Here is an 11,851-nt window from a genome sequence, read left to right as displayed (position 1 = left end):
AGAAGTCAGCAGATGATGGAAGACGTATTCTAGGGGCGGTGGCCATATTTACTTGAAACCATCAAAACCTGCTTTGTGTTGTTGTAATTATTGATTATTCAACAAGGAAAGATAGATAGAATCATTACTTTTGGTTCTTAAGTGACCAAGAAACTTAATAGCAGGAAGTTGTAATCAGAAATGTATCCAGCTTGCCTTAAATTACATAAAGTTTGACCTGCTAACACTACTGCTGTGAATGCAGCAGTTGGTTTTCCAAAGGAGGACTTCATATAGATGTTACAAAAAAAGAAAAAGAAAAACATAAAACTTACAAGCCAATAATTAGCCTTTATTTTAACACTGAAAATGAGACTCCGATGGTCTCCAATCCCACATTCTGGGATTTGATTCTGCACATTAATACCTGGCTTACAGTTTAAATGGTCTTTCAAAGGGAATTTTAAAAGGGAATTTCTGCTGATAGGGGTTAGCTGTTGCAAAAATAATGTTTAGGCTACAGTGTCCATTATAGTTACAAAGTTATTCATATGAAATAATTCTAAATGTGCTAAACTGCACCTGCACAGTTCCACACATGACAATGAAGCACCAGGACATGGAAACTGTTACTTTTATTACTTTTCAAACTGAACATTTACAAATCAAACCAGGAACTACTCAAATTTCACACATCTTCACTTGAAATCCATTTTCATCTCAAATTGGGAATCGATTGCAGTCTGTAGTTGAGAAAAAAATAAAGCATTGAAATGAAAAGAAATCGATCGCTTCTCAAACATCACTGAAACAAATGATAAGATACTTACCAGTTCTCTTTTAGCCTCCTCTATCTTCACTTGAGCAAGAGACGGACTCTATTGTGGTTTAGAGGGGAAAAAAACATGAAGTAAAATACAGCGATGCAAAGATGTTTCCACAGACATGACTGAAGTGAAGACAAATTTACATACATTCACTTAAATGCTTTATATAATTCCAATTGTTAACCGTCTTATCTATTAAATAGCATAGCACGGATAGTAATTAAGATTATTACCCATCAGTTTCAAATTAATTTTGGTAAGCATATAAAATGGCAATGAGGCTCAGTATGATGTCCCCAGGTGCACTTATGCTAGGCAGTTCAAATCTGTTCAAACTGTCAATTGTGTTCATTATCAATGTAATAAGGCTAAGGCTGCCATTAATGAAAGATGTGTTAATATATGTATAAAATATGATGATAATGTGAAAACAGGGTTGGCTACTGGTCACTGAGACATTTACAAGAGAGACAAACTGAAAACAAACATACTGGGCTTAGGTCCATGTAAGGCTCCAGTTTCTTCTTCAATGGAATGATTTCTTGTTTCAGTGCAGTAACCTCCTGAAGAGGGAGAGGGAGAGAGGGAGAGAGGGGCATAGAGAGAGAAAGAAAGATGACACACTTCAAACCCTGAAAGCTGAAAGTGTTATGTTTTCACTCCATGACGCCTGAGTGTGTTGCAGCTGAAATTACCTGAGAAAGCTGCACAATAGCCTGATGTGTGATGGACTTGTCCATGTTCCTGGATACAAGTTGAGCCTGCAGGATGTATGAGAGGAGAATTAAACAGACAACAACGTTTATGACAGACCTCTGTCGTGCCAGCTGCTTTGTGGCTCTGATATGTAGAATATCTGGTGCCTCCTGACAACAATACGAAGGGCGTTAACTGTTGGACCTGTCCACGACATCACCTCTGTCCTCTAAACCAGAGGCAGTAACATGATGCTAACATTTCAGCCAGGTCAAAATACAGTCTGTGTCTCTAAATTATGGCACGAATTGTGGCACCATAGGTTATTTGTTTATTTCCATAGCAACACCAACAAGGTATGAATTAGATGATCTGCAAAGCATATTGAATATTTAGTACACTAAAGTTTGTATTCCTTCCCATTGCTACATACTCGGAAAGACTTTTCTGGACTCTTCAGCCATCCTATGTTTCACACTCCTAATAGAGGATTTTTATGCCACTAGTTGTTTTTTTTTTTGTGTGTTTAATTGATTTTCTTTTGCTAGCAGCTGACTCCACTAATAATATATGCCTCCTCAGGCTGCATAGCAAGTTGTTACAAGAGCACAGATAAATATTATATACAGTACAGTATAATCTTGCACAACTTAAACACTTCACAGGTAGAAGTATAACACCACAACACACCTCTGCCCTTTCCCTTGTGTTGCTGAACTCTTTAGTTTTTCTCGTCACAAAGCCCATGTTGAGCAGCCTCTCCTCCGCCATAGCACTTTCCACCGACTGAGATTTGACAGTTTTGTTGATAGCCCTGAAGGCAATAAAAAACAGGTTACAGAAGGACTGCAGTTATGTGGCAACAAGTGGCTTATTTGTGCTGTGACATACAGTATGTGATAGCACAGCACATTGCATGTTGTTACTATAACATTACATATCAATACAATAATAAATGTCAACATGCCGGTGTCCTTTTTCTTACTCTTGTAAGTTGCTCCGTAGCACCAGAGTGGCACCCAGCCTCTTTCTGAGGGCCCTGAGATCCCTGTCAAGTCTTCTGTTTGACTTCTCTGCTTCAAGAAGTTCATTTGTGAGGTTGTTTACTGCTGGCATAAAGCTACAGGAAACATAAAAATCCATATTGCTTTTTTCTTTTTTAAACAGGGTAATTACTGACTAGACTACAACAGAACAATAACAGCTTACCTGCACAGGGATGTGTCTCTGACTCCAAGCACCATGGCATTATCCACTAAAGCCGACAAGTAGTCAGCAGCAGGATTTGACAAGCTTGCACAGGACAGGCCAACACCTTGTAGAAGAACATCCTGGAGATGAGCACCTAGATGGAGGAAACACTGTTGAGTTCTGTGAAAACACATGAATACTTTGTGGTGTGAATGAATGCACAAATGTGTCTTTTTACACATATCTCACCAAAATCTAGTATATTGAAGCATGTAAAGACACTGAATCAGTAAATTGAAGGTTCATTACAGTTTGGGTCTTATTTTATTACTATATTTTAGCCATCATACCTTGTAATCATAACATTATCTTTATCATGTTAATTGCAGAGCTCTGGGACTGTGCTAACGTTGCTCAAAATACATCCAATGAGACAGAAAATAACAAGTGACCAGACAATAATACATGTTTTATTTAAAATAAAAAATTCAGCAAATCTTATTCTAAAGAGAAAGCAAAGGTGAATGTTAAATTTACTACGCAGTGTCCATCACATATAGTTTATTATTGCACTGTCAGTATGTGTGCATTAGTTTATGTATGTATGAATATGTCTGTCAACATGAGGTGTGTGTGCGCATATATTGTGTATGTAACTATGTATGATTAAGTCTAACTGTGTGTGTGTGTGTGTGTACAGATATTCATAATCATATGTATATGATATGTTTGTGTATGATGTGTTCTATAGTTGTATTTCTGATGTTTTTTTATTGTGATTTTAACAATCTTCAGAGACTGCTCAAGAAAATAAAAATAAATCATAATTTACAGATCAACTTACCGCTTGATTTTTTACCCACTGTACTTGCAAAGAGTTTTGCTTTACAATGAAGGATACTGCAGCAAATAATGATTGTTTTTTTTATTATTGTCAATTTATCTGCACAACATTGTCTCAGTTAATAGGTTTTGTATGTATGTATGTATGTATGTATGTATGTATGTATGTATGTATGTATATATATATAAAACAGATTTATTTACACAGATATTGTTTACACTGTAATGCTGTGTCAATTTGAATGTCTCCCAAAGAGGGATCAATAGAGACCTCATCCTATCCTATCCTATCCTATCTCATGTCTGCCGTCTGCCAGTCACTCACCCTCAGCCTGGTACTCTGATGCTTTCTGTTTGAGGTCTTCTATAAGGAGAGTTGTGTCACTGCACCGGGCTTCACTGGACTGTGCCAGCTGGTACAGTACGTCCACGGTCCTGGTGTTGACCTCAAACTGAGGCACAGCCTGATCCCCAAACACTGACCCAAGCCAGCTGTTCACCTGAGAAAAAACACGGGACAAAGTGGACGATGGAAACACAGCCAACAGCGGCAGTCACTGCATGTTATTAAGACAAGGTACCTTACCTTGTTGATTTTTTCACACATGGCGAGTGAAGAGGCAACAAAACGCACAACAACTCGCCTCCTCAAATGTTGAAGTGCTCCAGTAGCCCAAAGAAAAAGACAACAAGAGTTTTCAGTTTCGCGCCCCTCAAATCATTTAACTTACTTCCTGGTTATCAGCCAATGAGAAGGCGATGTAGCAAGTGTCTTGGCTACTTCTGCTAAAAACAACGATTGATATTTTTAGATACAACAAAAAATGTATGAAAATTGGAAATTCAATAAATAAATACAAGAAAAATGATGTGTGGTTAATAAATAACAGAGACAAACAAAGCTTGCTGTGTTTACAAAGTCTTTCCGGTTCAAGACTCACAAAGATACAAAGCAAGTCAAGATTATGACCTGCTATTAAAGCTTAGGAGAACTGGATCAGAGACTGACACATTTAGGAGACATTTATACTGTACGGTAACGGCAAGATTAATAAATAAATAATGCCTCATGAACTCTGTGTTTTTGTGCACATGATCAATATTCATGACTGGGGTGTGTGAGGAAAAAAAGAAACAAAGAAGGATAAAAAATAATATATATAGTGTATTTTTATATATAAATAGGCTATATAAAAAAATACACTGCACTTACAGTAGATGCATGTGAAAACAGCCGTCTAGTGTCAAACTCTACATAAATCATTCTGCACAGTGAAGCTCAAACATCCAACTATACAAACCATTGACTTTATATAATTATCTATATGCAGGTGGAAACAAGAGGAAAAAACACATTTTTGAGTGGAGGAGGACTTTAAAATCTAGTGAGTGTAAATAAAATGTTAAATTACATGCAAACAAAATAATTCCCTTTCATTTTTGTGAGTATTAAATTATATTCGGCCACAAAAGAAGCAGTGAAACAAGCAGCTTTTGAACTGACGTAAGAAGCGAAGGCGGAAGTATGAAACAGTAAAATCTTGCGTGGTCTGGAGTCATTCAGCTACCCGCGTAGGTTCAAAACTTTCAAGATTGCTTGTTTGTTTGGGAGAATCTAATAGAAATGGCGGCGAAACAAAACTTAGTAAAACGCCGACAGAAACGTATAGATAGCACATTTGATCTTCACAGCACAGACTCTACCGCCATCGAGGAAAAATTGTTCGGCCAAACAGAGGAGGACGAGGACGAGGACAGCCGGACGGCAGACGACGGACCTGTGGTCTTCATCTGCGGGAAGTGCAAGTTACCAGTGGGGGATTCACTGTCCTGGGATGGAAGTGAAGATGACCAAAACCAGATAAGGCTTAAACGTGAGTCTGATTGCTCAGTTTTCTGGTTAGGCCTGGTTGGTCTGGACAAATAAAACACACACCCAAACATATATCTGTCTACTTTTGTATGTATGAGTTTAAACTGCATGAAAAACACAGTTAGATGGAGAAGTCTGTTCAATTGTGCATTTAGAAGTCACAAGCTGGGGATTTAGACATTTGGTAGTTAACTTATAAATGCATTTTTGCACTAAAGACATGATTGTGATGTTTTTGGTCTCAGGGGTCACTGAAAACGTCTTGGTTGGAAAGGACACTCGCCTGCATGAACCTAACAAAAGATCTCTTTGGTGAGAAGCCCATAAATGAATAAGTGTGTATCCTGATCATTTACTCAATTAAAAGTGCAACAGTGTAAAAGTACTTCATAGCAGGTAAGCGACATGCAATGGAGCACAACATACACATCAAATGATCCAATTATAGGTACTCATTACACTGCAGGACTGATCTTTTTGCAGTTCTAATATTACATATTATATTACTGTATTATTAAACTTAAACATGTAAGCATTATTTTAATGTTGTAGCTGTCTAAGAGGGGACATTAAAAATGGATACAATCTTTGACAAAACATAAAAAGCAGCATGGATGTGAAATATTAATCCGGAAAGTAATTATTGACTATACCTGCCTTCAAAAAGTTGTGATGTAGAAGTATAATGTAGCATAAAAATAAATATAGTAAAGTACTTATAATCATCTACATATTCAGTGTCAAAGCTAAATGTTGTTATTTTTTTCAGAGTGTAACAAAAAGTGTCCAAACCAGCAGTTATGTTGGTTTCTTTACTGATCAGTGTTAGCTTTCCAAACCACAATCTTCTCTAAACTTAATGGTATACTATGCAGGATTTGTCGGTTACTGTTCATAAACACAACATTTAAAGTTGGAGAGGAGCAGAGGGGAAAGACGAGTCCTGACCTCACACCCTGCAAGTTGGTATTGGCTCGGGAGTGGGGACTACACATCCACTGCCAATATGTTGACACCAAGGGGCATCCTGAACACAGTAAATGAATAAGAAAATACATACAGAGAGCGGGGGGGGGGGGGGGGGGGGGGGCAGGGCCTTTGTAGATCAATACACCGCCGCACACTTCTAGTGGCTCATAAGTGATGATTAAGGGGGATTACGCTTGTATGAATCTGTACATGGTTTTTTTCCAGGAAAATCATGCATAGTACATCTTTAACCAAGTTTTGGTTGCCTAAATTGAACCATACCTCAGTCACAGAGGGGGGGAGGGGCAGATGGTTTAGGAAAATGCTCATATGTGTTGGTAGGAATGCATTGACAAAACAACCTACAGCCATTTTATTCATTTATGTATGAGTGTTTTTTGGATGAAATCCATTCCACTATTTGATTGGTAACTGTTTTTTTGTTTTTTTGTGTTTGTTTTTTAAAATTTTCCTTCCAGTCTGATTGTGGATCTCATCTGTCGAGGCTGCCACTCTTTGCTTGGCATGGTTTACGCATCCACCCCTAAGAGCATGGACCACAAGAGGTTTACATTCTGTTTCAATGTTGCAGACATCGACAGGTATGTTTAGGGATAATCAGTAGGAATGTTTAAAGACTTGTGCATCAGTTTACATTTGTTTGATATGATGTGGTCGACCTGATTTGGATCTATTTCTGAAGAAAGTCTAGTGATCCAAACCTTATTGTACACGGTGAACAATTTTGTACATCTAAAGTTATTTGCTATGTCAGGGGATTCCATTGCAACCAAGGTGTCTATCAGACCACAGAAGGCAGGAAAGGTAGATGGCAGTTGTCTCTGGGTCATAGGCAAAGTTTACAACTTTCAGAATGAAGAGTGGTCTGAGGTAGGTAAGGGAAGTGTATGTTTAGAATAAGCCTGACCAATACTTTCCTCCCATTTAGGGGCCACTCTGAAGTCCCTTCAATATTGAACCTAAATTAAATACCTCTGCTTAAGACATCTTCTCTAGAGATCTCTTTCCTCCAACTATTGAGATACTCCATCACACCTGGCATGGTTAGGCAGCTAGCCATCAGCCAGGGTAACAGAGCTAGAAAGCTGAAATCTGGAATGTGTTGGGGTGGGTGCTGCTTATTTGTTGATGTTAGCAGGAGAGAGGCAAGGCACTTAGGAGCGCACCATAATGACCCAAATCCTTTCCATAGAAATCAGTCCACAGGCTGATTTAGACATCTGAGGAAGGCAGGAAAGATCTCATTTTTAAAGTTACATTACAACCCCTTCACTCTTTGGAAATTAAACTTATTAATACACTGTATAATAACATTGCTGTACAATTCTTACATATAGCACAATTTAAAAAAAACCAAGATTAAACATGTAACTGAATGGTGAAAACAGTGCTTTTAAACCAGCAGTTAAGTACCAAAAAACTGAATGTGATAAGCTTAACAAAGGTAGTGTTCATGGAAGGGGTATTGTGTTGAATTTCATTATTAGTTTTACAGTTCATACCCCAACTGTACCTCCATATTTAATACTTTCATGTTGTACTGTAACTCTTTTTCAGCTATGTGCTCGGTTCTGCAAGCCAGATGTTGGCAGCAGAGGGCCCCAAAGAGCAGGCAGTCACGTTGGAGTACAGAGGCATTGTGGAACAGCAGCTGTCAGAGGTGAATTACTGCCACTGCTTTTCTTTGTCTGTTTCTTCTGTTGCTTTTTTTTTTGCTGTGAGATAAAATGTTTCTTTCACACATTGCATGTCAACACTCAAAGTAACATGTAACCATAGCTATCAGTCCACAGTTACAAATTACACCTTGAAATTGTATTGTTGATGTGAAAAATTGATGATAGATGAATTAGAAATCTGACTCATACATTGGTAGTTATGACAGGAGTCTCTGTTCCATGTGTTGCATCGTCCAGCTTGCAGTGCTTTCACATTAATTCAGTACAGCTCTCATTGATTATCAATGCGCAGTTTGTACTAATGACATCACCTTAGTTCTGGGAAGCCCTTGCCTCTGTAACAGCCAGACTCGTATATCAGACATGACCTCATCTCTCTATGTCATCCCCTACAAACAGATTTATTGTCCACAACATTAGTTTAGATTAAAACAAAGACATGTATTTTATTTAGGATTTAGTGTTAATATCAAAAGATAGTTTTGAATAATTGTTCATAGATCTATATAGTTAAAAGTGCCACATGAATATTTTATGGAAATCTTCCTCCTAAGTATTTACTTTCACTGGAGGAGCCTAGTGACACCAAACTTAGTTAATGATCCTTTGTTTAAAAAATAACCATCAATCCCTAGATTGGCCAGTAGGTGGTGATAGTGGGCAGCAGCGCTCTTGTACCAGGGACAAAAGATGTGACGGGGAGCATGTGGAGGAATCTTTGTCAGTGGGAAAAACATGTTTTGATCATGATGTGGATTTGTTAGTATATCATGATGTATGTGTGATGTTTTGTTTTTTTAAAATTTCATTCTGGTGACAGCTGACCTATTGTATTATGACTATTAACTATGAGTCACTATATTTTAAACAAGTTATACTGCTCAAGTCAGGAGGAAAAAAACCATAACATATTAGAAATAACAAAACATTCATGCTTGCGTGTCAGTACACTAAGCACCAAGTCATCTCTCTTTATCTGATATGGATAGTTTCCATATATAGGCTAATTATTTCTTTTGTTCCTTTCCTTTGAACCGTCGAAACAAATAGATTTGAAAGTGACTCACCTCTGAAGTCACGTAATGAAACCAATGTCACTCAAACAAAAGGGAGCATAAGGATACCATATAAGTAAATGAACAAGCTTACCCTATATTACCTCCTGTTAATATGTAGGCTACCATTTACATCTCCCACCTCATTGACTGACTGTGTTTGGTTCCAGTGTGAGTAGGCTGGAGATGAATCTGTCTGCTATACACTGATTGTATTAATTTTAGGTGGTTTTATAGCCGTCATTCATTGTATCCACTGATAAACAGGAACAACATTAAAAAGGCATTTGACTGGGTGAGGGTTCAAATCAGTGATGTCTGAGTGAGATATCACAATGTGTCAATAAGCATAAACAGCTTCTGCGGTCATTACTTTTCATCATTGATGTGTTTGAGCCTCGGCCAAAACTGTTCCCGCTCAAACAGGTAATTTTCTTAGGAAACTGTAAGACAAGTTCCAACCATAACACTCATGGCATCAAACCAAGTATGTGCTTGAGACAAATATTACATAAGTGCTGAGATTCATGTAGAGCTGCAACAAGTAGTCAATTAATCGATAACTATTTTTATAATCAATTCATATTTTTTGGTGATTTTTTTTGAACAGTCTCTGGTTTCCTTAGTCTTATATGTAGTTAACTGTAAATCTTCAATTTGTGGACTCTCGATCAGGACAAAAAAGGACATTTGAGGTCCAAACAATTGAATAATCATAAAAATGATCAACAGATTAATTGATAATGATAATAATTGTTTGTTGCAAATGGGTTATTTAATGTCACCTTGGGCGGAGGGAACTTGCGATGGGCACTTTGCACTATTTTCTGACATTTTAAACAATTAATCATTTCATCTGAAATTATTGATCTTCTTAGAAAAACAATCTGTGATATTTCTCAAAGTGAAGTATCAAACAGTTGTGTTTTTATCAGTAGTTAGACTCAGGGGTTGCCACTTGTTTCTCCAAACTGTCTCATTGGTGTTCTATAAGGAGTCTTTGTCCTCAGTTACACCGCAGCAGTGACGAAGGTGCCCATCACCGCTGCCGCCATAGTTAATGTATTCTGTCTGTCTGACTCCTAGACACTTGTTTGGGTTGTGCATCTTTTACACTCACTGACCTGTCTCCCCCTCCAACACCCCACTCCCCCACCCTTCCCACTCTCTCTCTCCCTCCATCATACCCATCCATCCCTGACCACCACCCCTCTGGGTTTCGTCATCCTCCCCTGCTGCACCCCTTTCCCAATTATCTTTTCTCCTCCCCTCTTTCTCCCTCACTGCTTCCTGCTGCTCCCTTCATTTCCCACCTGTCCATTTTCTCACTCCCCGCTCTGATTCCTTCATATTCACCCTTTTCATCCTCATTCTTGATTCATTCTTCTCTCATCCCACCCTTGCCATTCATCTTGCTGTACAACCCCCCCCCCCCACCCCTCCTTGGTGCACCTTTTCAAAACTTCTCCCTTCTTGACCACCACCCTCCCAGATGAAAATGCTGGTCGTGTCCATGGCGCAGAGGCTGGAGGAGATCGAGGCTGGCCTTCAAGAGGGATGTGACGAGGCGTGACAGTGATGGACGTCAACTCGTCTGGGTGGGTGCTTTGTCCAGTTGTTAAATGTGAGGATTTAATATCCACACTCCTCACGTTAACGCCTCTTCCTCGAAGTTTCATCTCAGCAACATTCCCTCAGTTTTGTCCTAGCCTCACCTTGTGCACAAACATCTACACATGTGCACACACAGTTCCCAATCCGCTTTGTCCTGACTACCAGTAGTGAAACAAAGACTGTCTGCACTTGTAATCAATCACGTTGTCAGCTCGCCTCCTGCGGCTCATGGCACCATCTTCTCTGTGTGTCTCGGTGCAGAGTGAATGTACGCTGTGAGCAGAATGTTTATTTGTTCAGGTTTTCATCAGGCAGTGCTGCACACTCAGCACAATGCTGTATTGATCAGGCCATCTGAGGCCACACACACACTTTTTCTTTGTTCTCTTCTTCAAGCTTGTAATCTTGAAGCCAAACAGCATCGCTGCATTTATGTTTTCAGTCGCCTGGTTGAAGCTAAAATTAAAGACACATACTCTTTTAATATTGATTGTATCACAGTCAAACACATTATTGGATTATTAATTATTCACTTAGACATTATTATAAGTCTCCTCTGTATTGAGGAGTCTTATAATAGGAGTTAACAATTCCAATGAAACCCTTCATTTGTTGCTATTACATAAACAAGCTATTTCTTTGTTTATTTTTGCTTGTTTCAGTTGTACATGTATGGTTTGTATTTAGTGTTTTGTGTAATAAAGAGTTAAAAAAAAAAGAGAAAGACTATTAAGGTAATGTTTTTAAATGTTTCTTTTTCTCTGACTTCCTCTGGAGAGTGTTAGGGATCACTGGCTCATCCTGCTTTGTCTGTAATTAGAAGTATCTTCTGGATTTAAGAGTTAAACAGCAAGTTTAAGGTCTTTTGGTTAGGGTGGGGGGCGGGTTGATTATGTGTTTAAATGTGTTTGTTTACTGACTGACCTCTAATGTGCCTAGCAACACTTTCTACCAAGGCGGGAAAGAGGCTTCATGCTGTACCGGTTGCCCTCCCTCACCCACGAGGTTTCATCAGCCTCACAGAACAACAACCGTTAGAAACGGCCAACCAGCATGCTGTATCCAAGGGCAGGTTGCGATGGCAACTGAGAGCACGTGCTATGC

At 38.7% G+C, this 11,851-nt stretch overlaps 2 protein-coding genes across 2 annotated transcripts; one reads left to right on the top strand and one right to left on the bottom strand.

The window, feature by feature from the left end:
• Positions 1-550: 550 nt before the first annotated feature.
• haus1 (HAUS augmin-like complex, subunit 1) lies at positions 551-4,238 on the bottom strand. Its single transcript, XM_053331101.1, has 9 exons — positions 4,123-4,238; positions 3,862-4,036; positions 2,712-2,847; positions 2,488-2,622; positions 2,193-2,316; positions 1,502-1,567; positions 1,298-1,369; positions 806-857; positions 551-561 (listed from the first exon to the last, which is right to left on the bottom strand). Exons 1-9 carry the CDS (start codon positions 4,141-4,143, stop codon positions 551-553), a joined length of 792 nt encoding a protein of 263 aa, XP_053187076.1. The 5' UTR covers positions 4,144-4,238.
• A 922-nt stretch (positions 4,239-5,160) lies between these two features.
• On the top strand, positions 5,161-11,348 carry mis18a (MIS18 kinetochore protein A). Its single transcript, XM_053331895.1, has 5 exons — positions 5,161-5,410; positions 5,655-5,721; positions 6,858-6,980; positions 7,957-8,059; positions 10,626-11,348. The coding sequence occupies exons 1-5, from the start codon at positions 5,161-5,163 to the stop codon at positions 10,704-10,706; spliced, it is 624 nt and encodes a 207-aa protein (XP_053187870.1). The 3' UTR covers positions 10,707-11,348.
• The last annotated feature ends 503 nt before the right edge of the window (positions 11,349-11,851 follow it).

The sequence above is a fragment of the Scomber japonicus genome, chromosome 13, assembly GCF_027409825.1.
Source record: "Scomber japonicus isolate fScoJap1 chromosome 13, fScoJap1.pri, whole genome shotgun sequence".
NCBI lineage: Eukaryota > Metazoa > Chordata > Actinopteri > Scombriformes > Scombridae > Scomber > Scomber japonicus.
The sequence above is the reverse complement of the archived record's forward strand: the minus strand, read 5'-3'. Positions and strand labels throughout refer to the sequence as shown.